The 27,374-nt window shown below is 41.9% G+C and overlaps 2 protein-coding genes across 3 annotated transcripts; one reads left to right on the top strand and one right to left on the bottom strand.

Annotated features, from left to right (window-relative positions):
• The first annotated feature begins 321 nt into the window (after positions 1–321).
• LOC124150818 lies at positions 322–15,188 on the top strand. The gene is made up of 4 exons (XM_046522896.2): positions 322–1,080; positions 5,873–6,216; positions 9,739–10,012; positions 10,409–15,188. Exons 1-4 carry the CDS (start codon positions 847–849, stop codon positions 10,589–10,591), a joined length of 1,035 nt encoding a protein of 344 aa, XP_046378852.1. The 5' UTR covers positions 322–846; the 3' UTR covers positions 10,592–15,188.
• Positions 15,189–16,969: 1,781 nt separating this feature from the next.
• LOC124150817 (electron transfer flavoprotein beta subunit lysine methyltransferase-like) lies at positions 16,970–26,872 on the bottom strand. 2 transcript variants are annotated; one of them, XM_046522894.2, is made up of 4 exons: positions 26,785–26,872; positions 22,215–22,784; positions 21,362–21,492; positions 16,970–17,456 (listed from the first exon to the last, which is right to left on the bottom strand). In XM_046522894.2, exons 2-4 carry the CDS (start codon positions 22,766–22,768, stop codon positions 17,113–17,115), a joined length of 1,029 nt encoding a protein of 342 aa, XP_046378850.2. In that variant the 5' UTR covers positions 22,769–22,784; positions 26,785–26,872; the 3' UTR covers positions 16,970–17,112. The 2 variants fall into 2 exon arrangements, with proteins under 2 accessions (XP_046378850.2, XP_046378851.2); XM_046522895.2 differs by lacking the exon at positions 26,785–26,872 and adding an exon at positions 26,469–26,580.
• Between the last annotated feature and the right edge of the window lie 502 nt (positions 26,873–27,374).

Raw genomic sequence — 27,374 nt, forward strand, 5'->3', positions numbered from 1 at the left:
CATTCTGTGGCAAAATCTTCATTCTATCGTGATAATACACTGTACAATCGAGGATGGTATTTAATATTCAGCTTCTTATCAATAGCTTTATCTGAAACGTAAAGATGAGAAAACAAAAAAATGATCAAAACTGGAATATCAAATTCAAAAATGCGTAAAACAAATATTGCCTCCAGCCTACAAGTTTATTTAGCTGTCCTTGCAGACGGTAGCCCAGTCTCTGGTCACGCTCAGTTGCGTTGCGTATCCTCCGGGTACTCACGGGGGGGGGGGGGGGAACAATAACAGAGGCAACATCCTGTCAGGGGAAGTGCCTTAGATCAGTGCCCCTTTAATGTTTGTTATTTTGGCTATATATTCAAGTTGTTTATAAAGACTTTAGTCCGAAACATATCTTTCAAATCTCAAATGTTAATTATTGTTCAAGACACTGTATACATGTGACTAGATGACTTTCGTAGTCTGGGCTATGTTCTGCTTCGACACATCAACTTGATCAAGTTGTCGATCAATACTTGGGGACAGTTTTCAGCAGGGGAGGTAACTCTCATTATGTACCCATAGCGTGTTTCCTCGGATTTCAGCACACCCCATCAAGCAAGGACTGGTGTAGAGTCAGTCCCGGATCTACGATGTCAGTGACTGACGTAGGCTAACGGGGGATTCCATTTGTCATTTCTCCATTTCAATCTGCAATCTGACATTAAGGGGTTGTTTCTGTGGAGAAATTGACCTGACCATGTTAACGAGCAATGATACTTGACAGCCAGCCGGAGAGAGTGAAGTTGATGTTCCGATTGTGGACCCGATTGTCGATGTTGACCATTCGATCACTTCCGTAGTTGGATGTCTCCGAAATTGCACTGTGGTAACATGGCACTCAAACTGAGTGTATGCCGTAACCGCGGTCTGTGCAAATGTCTGTGTTATGCCTTTCTGGTGATTGTGGTTGTCGAGATTGTTGTGTTCAACACCCTGGTGCTTGTGGCGCTGATGTCGGTGAGGAAGGAGTTATCAACGGTGCTGGATGCTCCTGGGAATTCTCTCATGGATAAGTTAATGAATAATAAGAAATTCCAGGTAAAGTAAAGACAATACCGCACATGGGCGGATACAGCTTTTTTGAAAAGGGGGGGGGGGGGGGGGGGTGCACAATTAAGATCTATTTATTGTCTTTGGTGGTAATTTATACAGAAATAAAGATTTTTTTCGAAATAAAAGGGGGGGGGGGGGGGGGGCTTGTCTTACCCTCCATGTATCTCTGTAGTAAGGCTGGGACGGGTAACTCGGGTACTCGGGTCGGGTGGGTACTGAGTAGGACCCGGGTACCCACAGGACTATACCCGGACCCGTGGTTAGTCACGTTATATATTGTTTAATGATAAAAAAATATCTGGAACTCTATGGTTTCACTACAAGTCACTAATGTTTGCATTTCTTTAATTCTGACTAAGCACCATTGCTTCTGACCGTTATACGTTTGAATAAAAATAACACTTCAGTGTATGCATGACAAGATCGTTTTATACATATAAATATATTTCAGTACATTTTACCAGGGCTACGCTCAAACTATTTCCAATCGGACATTTTGTACCAAACTTTTGAGACCTGTAGCGGGTAATAGCGGGGTGGGTACCCAGGTAGTAAATTTGGACTCGTCCCAGCCCAACTCTAAATCTGGATTTTGCGACATTCCCTGACCGGAGTTCCTTTTCATCCACTTAGTATCTCTACAAAGGTGATTGTTTGGCCCACCTTACAGTCACGGAAATTGTGTTTCGGAAATTAGCTCCTTTGTACGTGTAGCGGCCATAAAATTTCCGAGTCCCGTGATGGGATTCGACCCATGGACCTTCTGATCAGAGGTCGGACGCTTTGTCCACATAACCAAAGAGGTTAACCCCTTCAGCAAGCTGACAAGGTAAGGATGTCATCTGTAGGATGACTCCACGCCCTGCTACATACTCCCCCGTCAACAGAAGGCATGTCCCGGGCCGCATAGTAGCGTACTGAGGCTTATTTTGCTCAAATTTAATATGAATGGGTTCAGCCCCACGTTGGGCGCCAATGTAGCGGCCATAAAATTTCCAAGTCCCGTGATGGGATGCTGATTAGAGGTCGGACGCCTTGTCCACAATGACCAAAGAGGTTAACCCCCTCAGCAAGCTGACAAGGTAAGGATGTCATCTAGCTGTAGGATGACTCCACGCCCTGCTACATACGCATGCTGAAAAAGCTTTATTGGGTATTTACACATGCTGTAAGTTTTTATACATTTGAATTTTCCATTTAATGCATGCATTTTTGTATGCAAGGTAATTGAAAGTAATTGGGTTTTGAATGTTTTTTTTTGGTATTTTACACAAATACGCTGCTTATCTGTAGCTCTGGGTCCAAATTTACTACCCGGGGACCCGCCCCCTATTACCCTACCTGGTACCCGATGTAGGTCTCAAGAGATGGGTACAAGATGTCCAATTGGGAATAGTTTGACTGTAGACGTGAACAATGTATTTAGATACAGATATAAAACCATCTGGTCATGCATGCACTGAAGTTGACTGAAGCTTTATCTTTATTCATATATATGAAGGAATGCATGCATAGTCAGACAGGAATGTGAACATCAGTGACTTGTTGTGTAACCATGGAGTTCTAGATAATATTTGTCATTAAACAATATATCACGTGACTAACCACGGGTCCGGGTAGTCCTGTGGATATCCAAGTCCTATACTCAGTACCCACTAGGGCTGCAGCGAATACACTATGAGGTGAATACGATTCATATCATGAATATAGGGTAACGAATACGAATATTTATTCACGAATACAATAACAAGTCAGCAGTTGATGTACAATTTATTCTATTCAGTGAAAAATAATAACATTAATTATCTGACATGGTTGGTTAATTATTAATATATTAAATACATTTATATGTACTGCATTTATCCAGGTACTAGAATCTGCTCAAATACCACAATGACTGATGACCACAATACTGTCAAATTATATATATATGAGTGTTTTCTTCAAAGAAATCAAAGAAATCTCTGCATATAATAGCGACCACGAATAACGAATTCAATTCATGAATGGATACGGTTCGATTCACCGAATACGCGAGTGAATCGTAACAGCCCTAGTACCCACCCGACCCGAGTTCCCCCTCCCAGCCCTACATTCCAACTTACACATTTGCATATCTGTCCTTGGTTTGCTGTCCAGACTGTGTTTGTGCGGCTACCAAGTGCAGGTGTTGAAGCTAACAAAAGGGTCACTTTGATGTGTAAAGATATATGGTCACACTCCTTGGTGTCAAAGTTGTAGTAGCATATCTTTTTAATCACAATGAATTTCTTTCATAAGCCTAGACTGCTCTGGTTTCAATATAAGCATGTTTGTTTACCATGTATACAAACAAGAGAAAAGTCTGGTCATGTGATACCTTCTGTAAGTTATATACCCTATTCGACGTAATAAGTGCCCCGCTCTAATAAGCGCCCAAGGCGATATTTGCTAATATATTGGCTAGTGAACAATCCCAATTAGCACCCCTTCCGATTGATCAATGTACACAAGACCTATTTATTCGTGTATAATACGCACTCGTCTGTAATATGCACCCTCAATTATGGGCAATTAAATTCTGGAAAAATTATCTGTCGTATATAAACATTTCAGGCTGTCCGCATAAACCACAAAATTTATCTTTCAACTCTGTTTTTTTCACCAAAATAATATTCTAATAAGAGCCCCCTATTTCTAATTTTGAGAGCGCCCTGGGCGCTTATTACGTCGAATACGGTAATCATGGTCAGCTTTTGAAATAATTTTAACACCCAACAAGTCAAGCAGGTGACCCATAAGTGTTGCCTGTCCATCTTCTAAGTTACCAGCCCGCATTCAGACATTATAAATATTGAAAAATCGCAAAACTAAGAGACAAATCACTTCTTGATTAAGTTGAAATAATGCAAACATGAGAATCTACAAGAAGTTATAATAAAACTGATTACATAAGTAGTCATCTGCCAGACAGTCGGGGAGGTGGAGCAATATTTCATGCAGCCGACAGAAAAGTTACCAGTCATGAGCAGGCAGGCAGTTACCATGATTATTTCGGACACTGATCATGGTAACGCTAAGTCTGGGTGTTGATTTTGTGATAAGTGCCCTATGTGAAACTGTTTGGACCAGATAATCCATTGATTGACATCATGAGCATGATTCATCAATCCACACAATTGGGATACAAGGACGTGCAATCAACAAACAATTCAGATATACATATCACGCCCCATCTTCCTGAGGCAAGGGAGTTAACTGACGATAAAAGTCCAGTTTCACCCTTTGACGAATTTGGTTGGAATTTCTGGTCTCAATCGTAGCTCCACCAGTGGCTGTTGCATGTTCTATCCCTATATGTCCCTCCCACTGACCAATCAGATTCCACCTCCCACATCACTTGCACTTGGTTGATGCAAATCATCGTATCCCAATTGCGTGGATCGATGCTCATGATGTCAATCACTGGATTGTCTGGTCCAGACTCGATTATTTACAGACCGCCATCATATATCTGGAATATTGCTGAGTGCGGCGTTAAACAACAAACAAACAAAACAAAACATCACTTGCATTTAATTCAAACAAAATGGAGGCTCCTAGTCAAAATGATCAGATCAATAATCAAAATCCATAATTTATAAAATGGGTCTTACATTTTGCGGAGTGTATCAAATCAGGTGAGCACCTTGGTTAAAAACATAAAAAGATTCGTAAAATATCTGTTGACACTGAGTACAGATGCCTTGCAAATCCTGCAATCGACCGAAATCTGCAAGGCGGTTTACGAACTGGATGTCGATTTCGTAACGCGATTTTGATTGGACAATGCATAGACTCATTAGTCCAGCCACAATATAGCTCCATAAAACCAGCCTAGTTTGGCAAGAGTGGAAACTGGACTTTTATAGTCAGTTAACTCCCTTGCCTCGGGAAGATGATCACACCCCAGTGGTCTAGTAGATAGAGTGTCTGCCCAGAAAGTGGAAGGTCAGTGGTTTTATCCCAAAGCAGTGAGGTACCAAAAAGCGTGGATGGTACTTGTTGTTACCCTGTCTGGCCCTCGACATTAAGGGGATAAAACAAGGACTGGTCGGCTAAGAGTCAGTAAAATGTGTCCAAGTGGGGTAATTATGTTAAACTGAGGCATGGTATTGTTGCAAGCACTATAAAACCGGCATGAGTCCGAACAAGTACAAACAGACACAAGGGGTTTCACAATAAATCGAAATATCGATATATTGCTATTGGGAAGCACTTAAAGTCAATTAATCGATTGTTAAATCAGTTTCCGATCAATAGTATCGATTTCAGTTAGGAATATTGATAGTTTCGATTGTATTAAATACATCAATTAATTACATGCAATGCTGTACAAATTTGTTTTTCTTTTGATCATGAGTGTGGGAGTTACTTACACATGAATTTCCTTTTTTTTAAATTATTAGGGTAAACATGGTAAAAAAACAACAAATCAGTCATATTTCAAACTTAACTTTTTATTTGTTGTTATTGTTATCACATTCAAAAGAAACTTGAGTTCCAAGATTTAATTCAACTCTAAAATCCATCTAAAATGATACACTGAAAACTATCGATATTTATCGCAATAGTTGCTTGTAATATCAATAGTTACCGCAATAGTTTCTTTCAATATCAATAGTTATTGCAATAGTGTTTTCCAGACCAATAGTCACCCCTAGCAGACACATACACACACATTCAATAATGTGGAACGCTATGTTTTCACTCACCTCATAGCCCATAAGTTCACTTATTCTCTGACTATCTATTGCAGGAAATTGTGGGAGTGGGCAGGAACGGAGGATTTGCCAAGATGATGGAAGAGACGATAGGGCGAATATACATCGTATCGAATCCAAGCAGTGGGAACGACAAAATATCACAACCTCGTCTGAGTTTCTTAGGAATCGATGTGTCGAACGCTCGTGAAGCCACATTCCTGTACAGACGTATACAGTCTCGGACTGACTTCCCCTATACGCGTCTCATTGTTGACATTGGCGCCAATGACGGTCTTGTTTCTAGTAACTCTTTTAACTTTCTACAGTGGGGATGGAGCGCGATACTAGTAGAGCCACAGTCACATGAAATCAACTTGGCCAAGCTGAACAACAAGAGGTACAGTAGAACTTTTCTGAAACCATTCTCCTACCCAGAGTTCCATGCGACCAGCATAGTACCTCTGCCACAGGCCAGCCCCATGTGACAATTCGTCACGTCTTACACAGTCCATTCAAGATGTTGCACGATTTTCATCTGTTTCATTTTTGATAAGTCTACACTTCTTGATAAACATATGTCATAGAATGGTTAAGTTTCATTGAGAAAATATCCTAAATGGTGAAAAAAATATTTCCATTTGCGTAGTTATCCTATGTTTACATTGGTTGTACGGCTCCACTTGCTGTCATCGAAGCTCTACGGAGGGCTAGCGATACTGTCACTTTGATGTGTAAATATGTATTCTCATGCAACTCACTGTCGCAGTGGTAGTGGCATATCTATATAATTATGCCAAAGAAAATGTAAAGCGCCCCGAGATACTTGCATTAGTCCGTTCTATTCTGATTTCTGAAAAAGTCTGGTCACGTGGTATGCAAATTAGCCTGTGGCAGTGGGGTTATGCCAAGTCACTAACTGCGCCGGAATTTGTTCTGAAACCTGATTATTTTTAAAAAATGTTCAGAGTTTCACATGGCCATTGGTCACCGGTCATAGACCGATGAGATTCCACATTGACAGATGGTTTGTTTAAGTAGTCAGACTTCTGACCAAAAGAAATGCTAAGCAACGCGTCATGCGTTTCATAATTTCATAAGTAGACAATAAATAGTAAGGATTACTTCTTTGATAGGAATTTAGAAGTTGGAGTACTAAGTAAGGATAAGAATGTATGGATGAACAACTTCTTTATTACAATTAAGAGCGACATTTCGGTGTAAGTTCTAACACTGTTATCAAGCAAGTGATATACAGAGTGTGGTTGGCAAGTATATATACAAGTAGGAGGCAATGTTTATACAGTAGAGTAGATATTGTTATACTGGAGTAGAGAAGCCTGTTATGTACACACAAGGGTAGTGATGACAATCATCTGTGAAGTCAGTGACATAAACAAAGGATGAAGCCAGTAATATAAACAACGGGATTATGGCTGATTGGGGTCTTTCATGAGTTGATGGTACGCCCGGGGGGGGGGGGGGGGGGGGGGGATGTAGTAGCCTTGGTCACGGTTGATTGAGGGCTGAAGTCTTTTGATGTTGATGGCTTCCTGTAGTTTCCTGACCGCCTCCGTGGTCTTGTGGTAGAGCGTCCGCCCGGAGAGAGGAAGGTCCGGGGTTCGATCCCGGGCCATGTCATACAAAAAGACGTTAAAAGATTGTACTTGTTGTTACCCTCTCTGGCGCTCGTCATTAAGGGGCTAAAACAAGGACTGGTCGGCTCGGAGTCAGTATACTGTGTCTGGGTGGGGTATTCATGTTAAACTGCGGCATGGTATCTCAGTGAGCTAGCACTATAAATCGGCATCAGTCCGGACTAGTACAAGCAGCCACACACACACATACACGTGCATGCACGTCGCTATATAAGTGCAATAATCTTGGACGCGACGTTAAACCCAATTTCACCTCACCTCCTGTAGTTTCCTGATCTTGAAGTCTTTGAGGTTGGTGGTGAGGGCTGTGACTCTCTCCCACTGAATGCTGTGGCTTGGGTTGTCACGGATGTGGTCTGATAGAGCTGATTTAGAGTCATCTTTGGAGACTGAGCTTTTATTCGGGTTTTGTCGGCTCTAGATGTTTCTCCTATGTAAGCTTGTCCACAATTGCACGGAATGTGGTACACTGCTGCTGATGGTTCTAGCTCGTGACTGGATGGTGGTTTCCCTGTGGCTTTTATTGTGTTCTGAATGGTATGACTTCTCTTGAAAACTACATTGGAATAGTTAGCCACAAAATCCAGAGACTCTAAAAGAAACAGGCAAACATTGATGTAGTTTCGGTGTACCACCTTGGTGAAACCCACGAGTATGGGTATTGTGCTGACAAACATAGAAACATAATCTGGGCGAACTGGGATTCGAACCCAAAATCATAGGTTCCTGGCACGCCCAAGGGACACAACTCTTCACAGCGAATCGCAGCACCTAAGACGACTAGGTCACCTGTGCCCCCTCCTAAGGGCCAGTATGATTTCAAACATTTTGGTGGGTTGCTTGATGGTTGGTTTGTTGTTTAACGCCGCTCTCAGCAATATTCCAGCTATATGACGGTGGTCTGTAAATAATCAAGTCTGGACCAGACAATTCAGTGATTGACATCATGAGCATGGATCCACGCGATTGATATATGATGACATGCATCAACCAATAGAGTACAGATAAGCTGCGTATTTGCGTAAAATACCCCACCAAAACTATTAAAAACCCAATTACTTTCAATTAACTTGCGTACAGAAACCCATGCATTAACTGAAAAACTTAATTGTTTGAAAACAATAAATGAAGATTTTTCAGCATGCATACAACATGTACAATGGAGCAAATTTCCGAAACACAATTACGAGCTAATATATTTCCCTAGTCAAGCCTATATGTATATAATCGTTATATACATCTAAAACATTATTTCCTCTTTTTTTTAAATCTCAAAAGGCTCACTAATTTTTGGAAAAACCCAATGGATTGATGAATAGATTAGCGACAAAATATTAGTTACCCAATGAAAAATATAGTAACCCAATTAAAATAGAAAGCTTAAAAACTCAATTGCTCAAAATGTTATCTGGAGCTCTGAACCAAGTCTGGCTAACTGACCACCCAATCCCGTTAGTCACCTCTTACGACAAGTATAGTCACCTTTTACGGCATGCATGGGTTGCTGAAGACCTATTCTACCTTTTGGTGGGTATTGCTATATGTTATCATTATTCAGGCTAGTAGACCTTCTTAATTTCTACCCCTGCTCAGGTTATCATACTGTAAATCGTAAAATTAATGTGTCTCCAAAAGAATGTGACCGCTGGACCGTAGCCAATAATGCGACTCAATATGAATGCGACACCCCCTCCTCTCAAGCATCAGTGGATTTATATCTAAAGAAAATGTCCTCTGTCAGGTTTACAGGAGAATCCTCACCCTCATCCAACCTTACATTAATCCAATCACACACCAAATAGCACTGCTCATTAGCGCTGAGTAGAGTACTTCCGCAAAAACAATACATGCGCGCTGGCTCGTGTCGACCTTTGACGCAGTTGCAAAGAACAAAGACACCGTGTTGCGTGGGTGGCGTCTGTCTGGACTTTCAGGTGTGATCAGTGATGACACAAGTGTGTAGAACTCTTGTCTTGACCCCAGCAGTGACAATTCACAGGATGTAATTAGTGTTTGAATGGCATTGTTTATATACTTGTTACAAGTGCTGTTCAATAAACAGTGATGTGGAATACATAGTTGTTTGTTTTCAGCGTATGTCTGAGTTGGTATTTCTACTATCCGAAATGTCTTATTGTTGATAGAAATGCGATGTTTAATAATGCGAGCAAAGACCACTCGCATTTTTCGCATTTAATTCACGCTCGTGTTAATTTTAAGATTTACAGTATATTATTATGTCATTGTGTACATCACTGTTTCAGGAACCATGACCCATACAATGAGGGCAAACAGAACCTGACCCTGGTACAAGGAATCCTGTCCGACAAGGATGGCATGGTTGACTTTGTGTTGTCAAGTTCTGTGGACAAAATGGAAAGCCATGCCATGAAGAGTTATCAATACGAACAGACCAAAAATAAACATCCTTTTATTGTGAAGGTGCCTAGTCTGACAGTGAGGACGTTTGCAAGGAGATACAATGTGCCGAAGACATTTGGAGTTCTCTCCCTTGATGCTGAAGGATTAGGAGATAAGGTAATTTCTGCTGGCAAACACAGATCTGTTGAAGATGGGCTGATGCCACAAATGCTAGGACTATCCCAATAGTTTTCACAGGAAGCTTGCCTTTGCACAATTAAGGGGCGGTGGGGTAGCCGAGTGGTTAAACCTGAAGACCTGGGTTCGATTCCCAACATGGGTACAATGTGTGAAGCCCATGTCTGGTGTCCCCCGCCGTGATATTGCTGGAATATTGCTAACAGCAGCGTAAAACCATACTCACTCACTCACTCACTCACTCACTGTCAATCACTGGATTGTCTGGTTCAGACTTGATTATTTACAGACCGCCATCATTCAGCTGGAATATTGCTGAGTGCGGCGTTAAACAACAAACCAACCAACCAATCATGTTACTGCATTCTGTTTCAGCTGCTGCACCAGTGGATGGACCTTGGCTTTAAGCCTGCATACATTATATATGAACAGCTTCATAACAGTGAACCAATCGTCACTACCGTCGAGTACTTGGAGGGCAAAGGATACCGCTACCTCAACAAACTGGGCTGGAACTATATGTTTGAACACATGCCCTTCCCTGGCGATGATAACTGATTATCATTATCATTAGAATCTGATGTGTAACGATACCCCTGTGCGTCAAGGACGGTGATGTCCTCAGATTTTAATGCAGGCAGGTATTGGATCAGAGGAAGATTTTATTTTATATGATTGACAGTCACCCTATGATGTGTAGAATGATAGACAGTCACCCTTTGATGTGTTGAATGATGAAAGGTCAGCCGATAGTGGGTTGAATGAGATTGCCTTCTGTTGATGTGTTGAATGATCTGTTGCCATCTGTTGATGTGTTGAATGATGAACTGTCACCAAATGTTGAAAGATGAACTTCACCATCTGTTGAATGATCTGTCGCCATCTGTTGAATGATGAATTGTTGCCTTCTGTTGATGTATTGAATGATGAACTTTGCCATCTATTGACATGTTGAAAGATGAACTGTCGCCATTTGTTGATGTGTTGAATGATGACTGCTTCTCAAGGTTGTTATGGTTCTTCGAAGGAGGAATGGTAATTCTGTGATGATGATGATTCTTGTCTGATAATCTGATGATTGAATGATCACATCTTTCAGCAGCGCATCCTGAAGACCAGCACAGAACGTGCACACATAGTATCATGCATATCGGTACTCACTGAATCTCGACATTACCCAAAATCAGGTCATGTCTCTAGTCAGTATTGTTTCAAACATGTGAACATAGCATGTGAATTCTCCAACTATGATCTTTCAGCTGTCCTGTGTACAAGAACTTAAACCTTCAGGATTTATACATTTGTCATTCCAAATAGCCAAGTTGATGCCCTTCCTAACAATCTTGTTAACATGCCAATCAGATATCAGACAATATGACTTTGCCATTTATGTCAAAGTTCGCAAAGATCGTTCTGATGTGACCTGTAATGAGAGATGTCCTCAGGTCTTTGTTTAGCAGTATTGAACACTAAGATCTGATTTTGATGATTCAAACTGCATAATGCAGATACTAGGCACTAGGGGGCACTGTGTTGAGCAGGGAGATAACTCTGTCCGGTCCAGGAAATCAACTGTTGGCAAAATATGCAAATTGTTTTAACCATGTAATACTGAAATGTTCCACATCATGTTTACATAGTTGGATGCCACTTGTTAATGTCATGGCTCAATGCTTTGTGGAGATTCCTCCTTATATGGAAGACAGTGGCAGTATGTTTTAACCATATGTAGTGAATATGGCTGATCCAAGACAATAAGTATAAACCGACTGCAGAACAAAATGATGTAATAATTTTCATCTTTTACCTTTCATGATTTTTTTATGTCTTGGATGAGCTATAATGAAGTAATTTTTAAGGAAACATCGTGTTTTTAATGTGACGAAAGTACAAGGTAGTTTACCATTTTTAGGTTTTATAGTCGTGTTTCGAGGTTGCTATGGTCACTTTGTGTCTAGCTCAGTTTCTTGATTCTTTCAGGGGGCAGGAGTGGCCCAGTCATCTAAAACTTCCCAATCGCTGTGCAGAGTTGCGTGCCTTGGGCACACCAGGAACCTATGATCATGGGTTTGAATCCAGGTTCGCCCTGATTATGTTTCTAGGTTTGTCAGAGCCATATCCATGGTTCTGGGTTGCACGTCTGTGACCTGCATCGGTTCAGTGTTTCCTAACACATTAAGCTGACACGCTGTGATATTACTGGAACAGCCCCCGTGTTCACTATTGTTATCCTTGAACTTCAGCATTCTCAGGGTGCCTGCCACTTTTTCATCTTCCAGACATTCTTGTCTTTTTAGGCCAGACTTTTTAAAAAACTTGTTTTACGAATTCACTGACTTAAAAAAATTGAAAATGTGAAGTTTTTAAATAAATGAAAAGCACTGTCTCTATCAATATAAATAAGTTAGATAAAGTACCATAACTAAACCTGTTTTAAATTTATAATTAATTTAAAAACAATCAAATTATGACAAAAGAGGAAATTTTAAGCATACATATTTGAAATTTGAATATTGTTTATGATTTTTTTTCGACTTACTGACCTGAATTTTGGGCCAAAAATCTGTAAAACAAAAAATTACAAGATAACAATGATGATAGAAGAAGTGTGTACAGTGTCTGTGTTTGCCTTGGACTTCAGCATTCTCACCAATCTGTCACTTGTTCATCTTCCAACGATCTTGTCTTTTAATATTGCAGATATTTTACTGAGGCATTGGTTGGAGCTGCCAAACATTCCTCAGGCACTTTATTTTAATTATGTCCTTGTGCTCCAAAATATAAATGAATTAAGTCCAGGCCAATTTAGTTCCAGGTCCTTCTTTCATGGATGCTTCTTCCCAAAATATCCAAAAACACGAAGGACAATTAATCTGTGAATATAGATATCGAACTCTAAATTTTTCACTTTGCGCCTCTTAAGGTGTTTATTTATGCATAACACACGACCACATTTGGGAGGTTCTTTTGGGGGGATAAATTGCTATCCATTCTCTTCGTGTGAGGTTTAGCTGGAGCAAGTTGGTGAGAACAAATTGTCAGTGTAACCATGGTAACCAAACATGATAAGTTCTGGTTACAATTTTTTTATTTCTTTTGGGAGAATGAATAAAAATTGCATGCAGATCTGTAAAACATGTAATAAAACTTGTCAGGTATTATTATCTAAAACAATTTACTTCTTTCCTGCAGGACTGTTACAAATTTTGGGAATGACGAAAAGGCCCAAAGAACATTCATATGGAAAGTAATGTTTTTACTGTTCTTTAAGATACACATTCAAGGTGCCAGATGATGTTACTTTAAACAACTACTTTAAAAAATGTGTTTTTTCAATTTTATTCTTCTTTTTACTTCTACCACTTGTCCTATGACTTTTTAAGAAACAACCTTTTACCATGTTAAATTAAAGTCTTCTTATTCTCACTACCTGTATATAGTATGTTGATCTTCCAGTAGATAGTAATTTTGTTGAGGATAGCAGACAGTAAACTACAGCATTATAGCCAATTCTACAGACATTCCGATTTCACCTTTTATAGATATTCACTTTTTGATCTTCCAGTAGATAGTACATCATGTACATAAGTAGTTTTCTGCCAGAGATTCCTACATGGCTTTAACCTACCATCAGTAGAATTCTCGTTGGTCTGGTTGTTCCTAGTTTTCCAGCCATGTTTTTTTTTTACATTGTGCCAAAATCATATACTTGATGTTAAAACTTTTGACAAAAAAAGTGTGCTTTTTACGAAAAAAATGAATAACGCAATCCCATTTTTCTAGAGTTGCATCATAAATTATATTACCGTCCTGATAGTGCCATTGTTTAATGCCTCTAGGTTTTTGTTCAGCTTCACTAAATATACCGTTAGCTCTGCTTGTCGTAAGAGGCAACTATAAACAGATCGTGTGGTCTGGCTCGCTGACTTTGCTGATGCATGTCATGGTATCCTTATTGTGTAGATGATGCTTGTGATGTCATTAGATTGTCTGGTCTAGACTCGATCATTTATAAAGCACCATCATATAGCTCAAATTTTGCAGAGTGTGGTGTTAATCAACCAACAAACAAAATATAAACACACCAACATCATTTATCTGGAATATTGATGAGTACAGTGTTAACCAACCAACCAGCAAACAAACTAACACTCAGATAAACCAGTTAAAAGAAGAAAATACTTTTTAATAACACCTACCTGGGTTGGCCTAAGAAAAGAAACCACACATATTTTGCGTCTATTTGTTTTCCGTATTAGACTGTGTTAATATTTAAGCGCATTGGAAATAGTTCAGCCATCTTCCCATGGCAAGGGAGTTAACTGACTATAAAAGTCCAGTTTCAACCCTTGCCGAACTAGGCTGGAATTACGGGGCTCAATCATAGCACCACCAGTGGCTATTAAAAGTTCAGTTCCTTCTATGCCCCTTGATAAAAAACATGAAAAGATTTGGAAAATATCTGTTGATGCCATGTTTTGCTAATCCCGCAATCGACCGAAATCTGCATGGCAGTTAACAAACCGGATGTCAATTTCATTACGCGATTTTGATTGGATTATGCATAGACTTGTTAGTCCAGCTAAAATATAACTCCTTAATTCCAGCCTAGGTAGGCAAGGGTGAAAAGTGGACTTTTACAGTCAGTTAACTCCCTTGCCTAGGGAAGATGTATTTCAGCCATATAGTTACAAATATTATACAACAGACCCCAAACATTGGATGTTATTCAGTACCAGTTTCTATGAAATGTCTTGGTGCAAAATTTCCCATTATGTATGAAATTGTTGAGCTTTGAGATGCGTTGATAAATTGTTTCAGCTGATTATTAATGATTTTTATGGAATTGTGTTCATTCTGTCGTTCTATTGTTGGTGATTTGAACGGAATATTATTGAAATAGTCTCATGAAGCTGAAATACATTTTTCCTCAGCATCAGACTTATCTCATGTCAGACGTAACTTACTTTGATAACACTCTCAGTATTGATATCCTCACCCCAATTTGAGGTTTTCTCCGCTGTGAATAGATGGGTTTGAATGTGGACAATTGTAATATGCAAATTATATACATGCCTTTCAACTTTGTACCCAATGTTTGTTCTTCAATTATACATTTTATTAAAATTATTCAAGAATAAAAATATTAATTCTACATTTTTTCGTTTTCATCATCTCTTTAATAAACTGTAGCTCAGATAGTTAAGATATTAAGCATACCGTATTTGACGTATTAAGCGCCCAGGGTGCTCTTAAAATAAGAAATAGGGGTCTCTTATTAGAATATAATTTTAGTGGGAAAAAAACAGTTGAAAGATTATAGATTTTGTGGTTTATGCTGACAGCCTGAAATGATACAAAAGAAAAGTCTGTGCGTATTATACACGACAGATATATTTTCCAGAATTTAATTGCCCATAAATAAGGGTGCATATAACACACGAGTGAGTATTATACATGAATAAATAAGTTGTGTGTACATTGATCAATCAGAAGGGGTGCTAATTGAGATTGTTCACAAGCCAACATATTAACAAATATCGCTGTGGGCGCTTATTACCCAAGTACGGTAACTGGGATTATCTACACCTTTCAGGACTCGATTTAGATACATCAAACATGCAACAGTGTAACCTATAACTGAAAAATTCGATCCTCATATTAATTTTTATTATGCCTCAAAGTGAGTTTGACCAATCAGAGAGCACAACTACTAAACCCCATACGAGCCTGTACCGTTAGTAAAAATCCAAGATGGTTGTTACTGACCAACTGCAAATCTGAGGTTTAAAGAGTAGTCTCCCTTTGACCCTTAATGTCTAAGTGTTAAGTTTTGAGTTTTAAGTTTTGACATGACATGTGCGACAAAGATACCAAATAGTGTAAACTTTTCGGCATAATAAATTTGTTATGGTGTCTTTAGTTGCTTTATACGGTGTCATATTAGGTTAGCAGAAAAATATGACGCCATAAACGGCAACTTAAGACACTACAACCAGCGTTAGAAATTGGCACTATTCCTGTAGTCCTTACCAAACTGCTCAATAGTTAAGGTATCCAAAGGACTAGTAGAAATTTGTCCTTTACAAGGGTTTTACTATATGTTATCATTATAAGGACTAGTGGACAAAAACTGTTAGTTTCTATCGCTGTGTAACTAATAATACATGTACCAAGTGCATGTCCAAAACTATCATTTATCAAGGACTGACACACTGTTCATGCTGACATGGCCAACTTGAGCTTGGCAGTCAGTTGAAACTCCGGTGAATTAAACAATTTAAATTGAAACAATTCATAATTCATCATATTATGAATACGTAAACTTGTAATGTGTGTGAAAAGTCGTACTAAAATACGCTATTTGAAGGGGGCGTGGCCTAAATGCAAATGTCCGATTGGGATTTTAAATTTTCCGGACCCCTGGTTGAAAGGTATTAAGTATTGACCTGTGGTCTGTACCTGTGTGATATTGTTCTGCATGTCACTTCGCTGCCATATTTTGGTCCATCCAGTTCCCACAAACACCCAGTCTGCCATATATGGTTCTACCGGTGAAGATCTGGGTCTGAATTGGTCTTCAGTGACGCTTGCTTGTCGTAAGAGGGAACTACCGGGATTGGGTGGTCAGGCTCGCTGACTTGATTGATGCCTGTCATCATATCCCAATTGTGTAGAATGATGCTCAATGATGTCAATCACCGGATTGGCTGGTTGAGTTTAATAAATCCAATTATTGATGCACTTTGGCATTGATAGATTTAACAACTAGGGTTGTTACTACACATCTGTGAAGATCCGGGGTAGAATAGGTCTTCAGCAACCCATGCTTGCCGTAAAAGGCGACTATGCTTGTCGTAAAAGGCTACTAACGGGATCGGGTGGTCAGGCCCGCTGACTTGGTTGATACATGTCATCTATCCCAAATGTGTGGATCGATGCTCATGATATCAATCACTGGATTGTCTGGTCCAGACTTGATTATTTACAGACCGCTGTCAAATAGCAGGAATATTGCTGAGTGCTGCGTTAAAAATAAACAAACAGACAAATATGGTTCCATCACATCATCCAGCAACTCAAGTACCCACTTCCAACATCCAGACTCCAGCCGTATTAAGCCCATTATTCTCTAGACGACTTTGCTCCGGCAAGTTATATTCAGCCAGTTTTGTAAGCAGTGATTTCATTGGGTGATTTTCAAATGTCAGTCTTCCTGGGTCACCAATGAGAACACATGTACCAGCCTTCATATAATGATTCAACCAATCGCTGATGCAGCTTACAAACTCACTGTCATAGAACATATCTCCAAGAATAATCACATCCCATTGGTTGCAGACTGAGCCAATCATATTCCTGGAATCCACAGTAATGCCACAGAGGTTCACATTTGCATTTAACTTGGCTGCCACTGTTGCAACTGAAACAATTAATATATATGTGTAACTATGGTAACATTACTTATCACCGATTTCAATAATTAGTTGATTGGAAGGAAAATAGAAATTGAACACGGACGCAAAATAAATATAGAACTGAACATTGGTGTTTTCTGCTTAGTATTTTAATCTATGGACCCAGGCCCAGGACCCAGTTCAACAAAGCGATTGTTACCCCCCCTACTTTAACATGGGCTTACGACAGTCGTTGCATGGATGTGGCTTCCTGGAACAGGTCCTGTGCTGTTAATCGTTGTCACTTGGGTTTAACACGGACTCATTGACTATATGTCTCCACTTTGAAACCCTCACCTACCACTGTCTTGGCACGCGTCATTTGCCACCACTGTCTTGTCCCTCACACACCTGCATCAATGTCATTGGCCCCCTCTGTCTTGTCCCTCACACACCTGCATCAATGTCACTGGCCCCCTCTGTCTTGTCCCCCACACACCTGCATCAATGTCATTGGCCCCCTCTGTCTTGTCCCCCACACACCTGCATCAATGTCATTGGCCCCCTCTGTCTTGTCCCCCACACACATGCATCAATGTCATTTGCCACTACTGTCTTGTCCCCCACACACCTGCATCAATGTCATTGTCCCCCTCTGTCTTGTCCCCCACACACCTGCATCAATGTCATTGTCCCCCTCTGTCTTGTCCCTCACACACCTGCATCAATGTCATTGTCCCCCTCTGTCTTGTCCCTCACACACCTGCATCAATGCCATTGGCCACCACTGTCTTGTCCCTCACACACCTGCATCAATGTCATTGTCCCCCTCTGTCTTGTCCCTCACACACCTGCATCAATGTCATTGTCCCCCTCTGTCTTGTCCCCCACACACATGCATCAATGTCATTGTCCCCCTCTGTCTTGTCCCTCACACACCTGCATCAATGTCATTGTCCCCCTCTGTCTTGTCCCCCACACACATGCATCAATGTCATTTGCCACTACTGTCTTGTCCCCCACACACCTGCATCAATGTCATTGTCCCCCTCTGTCTTGTCCCCCACACACATGCATCAATGTCATTTGCCACTACTGTCTTGTCCCCCACACACCTGCATCAATGTCATTGTCCCCCTCTGTCTTGTCCCCCACACACCTGCATCAATGTCATTGTCCCCCTCTGTCTTGTCCCTCACACACCTGCATCAATGTCATTGTCCCCCTCTGTCTTGTCCCCCACACACCTGCATCAATGTCATTGTCCCCCTCTGTCTTGTCCCTCACACACCTGCATCAATGTCATTGTCCCCCTCTGTCTTGTCCCCCACACACCTGCATCAATGTCACTGCCCCCCTCTGTCTTGTCCCTCACACACCTGCATCAATGTCATTGTCCCCCTCTGTCTTGTCCCCCACACACATGCATCAATGTCATTGGCCACCTCTGTCTTGTCCCTCACACACCTGCATCAATGTCATTGTCCCCCTCTGTCTTGTCCCTCACACACCTGCATCAATGTCACTGGCCCCCTCTGTCTTGTCCCTCACACACCTGCATCAATGTCATTGTCCCCCTCTGTCTTGTCCCCCACACACCTGCATCAATGTCATTGTCCCCCTCTGTCTTGTCCCCCACACACCTGCATCAATGTCATTGTCCCCCTCTGTCTTGTCCCTCACACACCTGCATCAATGTCATTGTCCCCCTCTGTCTTGTCCCCCACACACCTGCATCAATGTCACTGCCCCCCTCTGTCTTGTCCCTCACACACCTGCATCAATGTCATTGTCCCCCTCTGTCTTGTCCCCCACACACATGCATCAATGTCATTGTCCCCCTCTGTCTTGTCCCTCACACACCTGCATCAATGCCATTGGCCACCACTGTCTTGTCCCCCACACACCTGCATCAATGTCATTGTCCCCCTCTGTCTTGTCCCTCACACACCTGCATCAATGTCATTGTCCCCCTCTGTCTTGTCCCTCACACACCTGCATCAATGTCATTGTCCCCCTCTGTCTTGTCCCTCACACACCTGCATCAATGCCATTGGCCACCACTGTCTTGTCCCCCACACACCTGCATCAATGTCATTGTCCCCCTCTGTCTTGTCCCTCACACACCTGCATCAATGTCATTGTCCCCCTCTGTCTTGTCCCTCACACACCTGCATCAATGTCATTGTCCCCCTCTGTCTTGTCCCCCACACACCTGCATCAATGTCATTGTCCCCCTCTGTCTTGTCCCTCACACACCTGCATCAATGTCATTGTCCCCCTCTGTCTTGTCCCCCACACACCTGCATCAATGTCATTGTCCCCCTCTGTCTTGTCCCCCACACACCTGCATCAATGTCATTGTCCCCCTCTGTCTTGTCCCTCACACACCTGCATCAATGTCATTGTCCCCCTCTGTCTTGTCCCCCACACACCTGCATCAATGTCATTGTCCCCCTCTGTCTTGTCCCTCACACACCTGCATCAATGTCATTGTCCCCCTCTGTCTTGTCCCCCACACACCTGCATCAATGTCATTGGCCACCTCTGTCTTGTCCCTCACACACCTGCATCAATGTCATTGTCCCCCTCTGTCTTGTCCCCCACACACCTGCATCAATGTCATTGTCCCCCTCTGTCTTGTCCCTCACACACCTGCATCAATGTCATTGGCCACCTCTGTCTTGTCCCCCACACACCTGCATCAATGTCATTGTCCCCCTCTGTCTTGTCCCTCACACACCTGCATCAATGTCATTGGCCACCTCTGTCTTGTCCCCCACACACCTGCATCAATGTCATTGGCCACCTCTGTCTTGTCCCCCACACACCTGCATCAATGTCATTGTCCCCCTCTGTCTTGTCCCTCACACACCTGCATCAATGTCATTGGCCACCTCTGTCTTGTCCCTCACACACCTGCATCAATGTCACTGCCCCCCTCTGTCTTGTCCCTCAAATATCTGCATCAATGTCATTGTCCCCCTCTGTCTTGTCCCCCACACACCTGCATCAATGTCATTGTCCCCCTCTGTCTTGTCCCTCACACACCTGCATCAATGTCACTGGCCCCCTCTGTCTTGTCCCTTACACACCTGCATCAATGTCACTGGCCCCCTCTGTCTTGTCCCTCACACACCTGCATCAATGTCATTGGCCACCTCTGTCTTGTCCCTCACACACCTGCATCAATGTCACTGGCCCCCTCTGTCTTGTCCCTCACACACCTGCATCAATGTCATTGGCCCCCTCTGTCTTGTCCCTCACACACCTGCATCAATGTCATTGGCCACCTCTGTCTTGTCCCTCACACACCTGCATCAATGCCATTGGCCACCACTGTCTTGTCCCTCACACACCTGCATCAATGTCATTGGCCACCTCTGTCTTGTCCCTCACACACCTGCATCAATGTCATTGTCCCCCTCTGTCTTGTCCCTCACACACCTGCATCAATGTCATTGGCCACCTCTGTCTTGTCCCTCACACACCTGCATCAATGTCATTGTCCCCCTCTGTCTTGTCCCTCACACACCTGCATCAATGTCATTGGCCACCACTGTCTTGTCCCTCACACACCTGCATCAATGTCATTTGCCCCCTCTGTCTTGTCCCTCACACACCTGCATCAATGCCATTGGCCACCACTGTCTTGTCCCTCACACACCTGCATCAATGTCATTGGCCACCTCTGTCTTGTCCCTCACACACCTGCATCAATGTCATTGTCCCCCTCTGTCTTGTCCCTCACACACCTGCATCAATGCCATTGGCCACCACTGTCTTGTCCCTCACACACCTGCATCAATGTCATTGGCCAAAGCTGTCTTGGCCCTCACACACCTGCATCAATGTCATTGGCCACCGCTGTCTTGGTCCTCACACACCTGCATCAATGTCATTGGCCACCTCTGTGTTGGCCCTCACATACCTGCATCAATGTCATTGGCCACCACTGTCTTGGCACCACACAGAGCAGCTGCAATGGCTGAAGCCCCACATCCGGACCCAACATCCAGCACTGTCCTCTGTCGGAACTTGTCACGGTTGTCCAGAATGTACCTGCAGTTAGTGATCACATGACTTTCATTAACCCTATCAACTATAGTTAAGTTACTCTCCAAGAAATTGTCTTTATCATTTTCATATTAGAATTAATTACATTTCAGGATTTGTATAGATTTTCTTTGTGTATAATATCAAATCATTAATTATGATTAACATTATTTTTGATTACATGAAGAAAATTATTCCTCCTTTTGGCTTGAACCATGCTTTTGACTTGAACCAACCAGCCTCTGAAATACTGAGATCTAAAAAACAAAAAAACAAGCAAGAACCTTTGTAATGTTGCTTGTAAAAAACACATTTCATGTGAAAAATGTTTGAAAATCATTGGTACAAAAATATTTTTTCACATCATGTGGACCCAGCGAGCGAGAGTGTATGTATGTGGATTTGTACTTATCCAGACTAATGCCAGTTGTATAATGCTAGCCCACTGAGATACCATTTCACAGTTTAACATGGATACCCAACTTAGGCACAGAAAACTGAGCCTCCAGTACTTGTTTTATCCCATTAAGGCTGAGAGCCAACCAGTACCAACTTTCAACATGTATTGGTATGGCGTGGCCGGGGATCGAACCACTGACTTTCCACTCTCCTGGCAGACACTCTATCCACTACACCACTGAGGCGGTCTGTGGATCCAGAGGGATGTGAAACACTATTAGTGTCATAAGAACAATAGGGACCATATAAGAACTATTGGTGTCAAATACCTTGTCACTGCCTGACCACCTGGCCAGAAGAAGGCCCAGAAAGGGTCCACAAAGGGAGATTTGTCTCCCCTGCTGTGCCAAAGGTTACACTTTCTTGTCACCAGGTGGAGCTGTATCTCTGGGGTCAGGTGATCTCTTGTAAGCTCTGTATGTTTCATAATCTCAGCTTGTGTGCTGCTTTGGAAGAATAAAGTTTGGCCATTTTGGTTGCTGCATAGACTTTTTGATTGGCTGTTGGAGATGCTTCCTGATTGGCTTTTGGAGACCCTTTCTGATTGGCTGTTGGAGACACTTCCTGATTGGCTCCTTGAGACACTTTCTGATTGGCTGTTGGAGACACTTTCTGATTGGCTGTTGGAGACACTTTCTGATTGGCTATTGGAGACACTTCCTGATTGGCTGTTGGAGGCCTTTTTTGATTGGCTGTTGATGAATTTAACTGTTTGGCTATTTGAGAAGTTACATGACAATATGGGAGTTACATGTCCAATGTTTGTTAACACCAAACTATTTGTTATTTGGCTGTAGTGTGCACAAAGTCTTCTGATAACCATGGCTTGATCCTATTACCTGTAGAATAATAAAAAAAAAATTATGACCAAATTTAACATAGAACAATTACGAGTGAGTTATGTCCCCTACCAGTGGTGAGGAAAGAGTATCAAGGTGAAGGTTCTGGAATCTGAGTCCCAATGTCAGAGAAATTCAAGTCCAAGTTAGTGAGTGAGTGAGTTGGGTTTAACGCCACTTTGAACAGTATTTCAGTGGGAGGAAAGCCCAGAGTGATGCATGTCTCAGACGTTTACCACTTTGGTGAAACACACAAGGACAGGTATGGTACAGACAAAGCTAGAAACAAAATCAGGGCAAACCAGGATTTGAACCCACGATAATAGGTTTCTGGCATGCCTAAGGGATTCAACTCTGTACAGTGAATTGCAGTGCCTCAGTTGAGCTGTTCCAGGATCTACTGATAATACATCTATCAACCCTTGATCTGCCAGCACAGCTTACACAGAGATCTGAGGCATGCACAACTAGTTGTCCTCAGTTCATCTGTACCAGGATCTGCTGATAATACATCTATCAACCCTTGATCTGTCAGCATGTCTGTCTCATTCTACCCATTCTCATTGTGGTGGTAAATACAAGACCTATCTCCTGACAGGCTGTGACATAACTGAAAAACTGTTCAAAAATACCTTTTTGTTTTTGTTTTGTTTATTGTTTAACGCCTCACTCAGCAATATTCCAGCTATATGACGGCGGTCTGCAAATAATTTAGTCTGGACCAGACAATCCAGTGATTGACATCATGAGCATCATCGCCTTTTACGGCAAGCATGGGTTGCTGAAGACCTATTCTACACTGGAACTTCACGGGTTCAAAACTATAAAATCAAAACTATCTAATTTTTCAATGAGAAGTTACGATGATATATGGCTTTTCCATTGGATGAGAGGTCGGTCACATGACCGCTAAGCTGACGATTCTAAGTGTATGAATGACACATTTTGAGGTTCATACGCTTTTTCAGAGGACTGTTCTCTTAAAATGATGTAAATCTTGAACTCTGCACAGTTAGCATTTTAGCATACACTGGGATAAGTCAGAGAGTTTGATTACATGCCCTGTTGAAGAATATCGTCAGTCGACCAATCCCAGTGAACAAAACGAAGAAATGCACTTCCAAACTGTGGACACAATCAGTGTCAAAACTGACAAGTGACTGTCTACAGCACTCTATAAATTTACCTCTGTATCTATTTGACACATCTATATAATCACTTTCAATGATCAGCCAACTGATCAATGATGACTCACATACTCCAACATTGATACAGTTTGGCCCTCAATCTGTGAAGGTTCCTACTCCAATGAACTGACACAAGGTGAAAGTTAATTCTTTCGTAAAAACTCACACAACCTGAAATAATGAAAATCATGTCACACTGGACGCAATGGAAGTAACTGCCTTTGGCCGATTAATTGACCACCTCCGTGGTCTAGTGGATAGAGCATCTGCCCAGAGAGTGGATCGTTGGAGGTTTAATCCCTGGACATGTCATACCAAGGATCATTCAGTCTCATTAAAATAAGATCTTATAGTTCTTGCTACCGCTAAAGCTTTGTTTAGCAGTAGCGAGAACTAAGATCTGATTTTAATGAGATTGAGAGACGTTAAAAGATGTTTATTTGTTTTGTTTGTTGTTTAACGCCACACTGAGCAATATTCCGTCTATATGATGGAGGTCTGTAAATAATCAAGTCTAGACCAGACATTCCAGTGATTGACATAATGAACATGGATCCACGCAATTGGGATACTATGACATGCATCAACTAGGGCTGGGATGAGTCGAAATTTACTTCCCGGGTACCCATCCCCAATTACCCGACCCTACCTGGGTACCCACTGTTGGTCTCAAAATGTCTGATTGGGCCCTTTTTTAGCATAGCCCTGGCAAAGCGTATTTAGATCCATCTGGTCATGCATACACTGAAGTTGACTTAAGTTATATTTTTATTTAACCATATGAAAATTCAGTAGGATTGGGTTCATAGTCAGAAAGAAATGCAAACATTAGTGACTTGTAGTGTACCCATAGGGTTCTAGATAATTTTTGTCATTAAACAATATATCTCGTGATTAATCATGGGTCCGGTTAGTCCTGTGGGTACCTGGGTCCTGCTCAGTACCCACCCGACCCGGGTACCCGTCCCAGCCCTAGCATCAGCCAGTGAGTGAGTGAGTGAGTTTGGTTTAACGCCGCTTTTAACAGTATTCCAGTTATATCGCGGCGTGTCAGCTTAATGTGGGAGGAAAGCCCGAAGTGATGCAGGTCACAGACGTTTACCACTTCGGTGAAACCCACGGGCACGGGTATGGTGCTGACAAACCTAGAAACATAATCGGGGCGAACCGGGATTCGAACCCGCAATCATAGATTTCTGGCGTGCCCAAGGAACGCAACTCTGCACAGCGAATCGAAGCGCCTTAGACAACTGGGCCACCCGTGCCCCCCTAGCATCAGCCAAGTCAGTAAGCCTGACCATCTGATCTTGTTAGTCTCCTTTTACAACAAGCATAATCGCCATTTATGACAAGCATGGGATGCTGAAGACCTATTCTAACCTGCATTACTAGTTTTTTCATTAATATGCATTTTCCGACATGATATGCAAACGATAACATTAGAGTTTCACTAATTTACGGACAAAATGGCGTCACACATATTTGAACAAATTCGTAATCGACACTTTCGAGGACGATTTTCCACGGAGATGTTTCATTTTCAACACGGTAATCGGGAAACAAACAGGCTTTTGCATAATGTTTTTGGTTTTAACATTTTTGTAGATTTACAACCTGACAAGACGCACAAAGTATCCAGTGCGCAATGTCAACAAAACAGCTGCCATGGACATTTTGTAAAAAAATCGCATATTCAATACGTTTGCCGAGCTATAAACAATAGGTAATCACGTTAATGCTTTACAATATTTACATAGACAGTTAGGGAAATGGTTGTACTGTTATAGCCTGAAATTTGAAAATTGTGGGTTTTACCGTTGTTACATAACGTCGTTTTTAGACGAAGGTGTTCAGTTTCCAGAACGTCACTCGCAAATAAACTCGGCACAGCGATAGTACACAGGCTATTTTTAGGTGGCTGCCAGAGGGTTAATATTGCTATTTTATAAAAACCACAACTATAGTAATGAATCAATAGTAGAAGCGCACGTATAATCACTTTGAGAGTTTGATAAATTTATATGCGAACTTTGTGCAACGTATCCAGGATTTTTAAAAGGGGCGTGTCAAAAATATCAAAATCAATATTTTAAGGCCTACAACATACTACATTTGGTTTTCAAAAGAGGGTTTCGGACCCCCAAGACATCCCCCCCCCCCCCCCCCCCCCCTCCCCTCTCCCCCGCCCTCCCCTCTCCCCCGCCCTTCTCTGGATCCGCATGTCAACAATGACACGTTTCACAACATTTCAGATCTCAACAAAGGCAATACCAATAAAAGCATTAATCATAGGGTTGTAGGTCCTGGTTCTAAATCAGTCACTGAATCGCTCAATTAGCCTACTTGAGGCAAGCAAAAGCTTTCAAGTAAAATATTCGAGCGTGAGATCGCTTGCTATTTTCAGCTGATCTTCGTCCGGAGATTAACTCTACGTTAATCTCTGCATATCTCAGCCATTCGTACCAGAACGCGATTAACACAAGTACATGTCGCTGACCTATATCACGTTACTTCCTTGTTTGCGGGAGGATAGGCTCGATAAACATCCGACCTTAGATCTACGTTTATCGGTTTGAAACGCTCCTGTTGGAACGTCGGCCGGTGAATGTGCTGATTTGTTCCCTGTGTTATTTTGTCCAGCTTTCAGTCGACATCGTCAAGGTGACCTTATGGCGTGCTCCTTCTTTCGGTTGCTGGCTAAAACGCCCCCACTCATCCCAGACGAAACCGGCCCCGGAAAAGGACAAAGATAAAAATCAAGGATTATGTGTAAACCACGCCATTGCATATCAAACATTTGTAAAATATCATACTTAGACTGTGAAGATCCGCGTTAGTATAGTCTTCAGCAACCTATGCTTGTCGTAAGAGGCGACTGTGTTTGTCGTACGAGAGAGGCGGGTTCGGGTGATCAGGCTCGCTGACTTGGTTGATGCGCGTCATCGTATCTCGATATCAATCACAGACTTGTCTTGCCCAGGCTCGATTATTTATACAGACTGACGTCATATAGCTGGAATATTGATGAGTGCGGCGTTAATCAACAAACAAAAAAGTAAATTAGACGTCATACATTTATAAGACACTATATTGTATACACAGATGAAATATAGAACATTATAAAACATCAAACAAATGACGACTATTTCAGATATATCACGAAAGAAAATTCACGTAAACTGAAGGGCAAAAGAAAGTTAACCTCAGTTGATTTTGTCATATGTTCATTTTCAGTTGAAAATAGTAAGTAAGCGATATCATATCCAAAATATGAGACCGCTTCCGTGGTCTAGTGGCAGAGCGTCCGCCCGGAGAGCGGAAGATCCGGGGTTCGATCCCGGCCGCGTCATACCAAAAGACGTTAAAAGATGGTACTTGTTGTTACCCTGTCTGGCGCTCGGCA

The sequence above is a fragment of the Haliotis rufescens genome, unplaced genomic scaffold (assembly GCF_023055435.1).
Source record: "Haliotis rufescens isolate VD_foot unplaced genomic scaffold, xgHalRufe1.0.p SCAF_21, whole genome shotgun sequence".
NCBI lineage: Eukaryota > Metazoa > Mollusca > Gastropoda > Lepetellida > Haliotidae > Haliotis > Haliotis rufescens.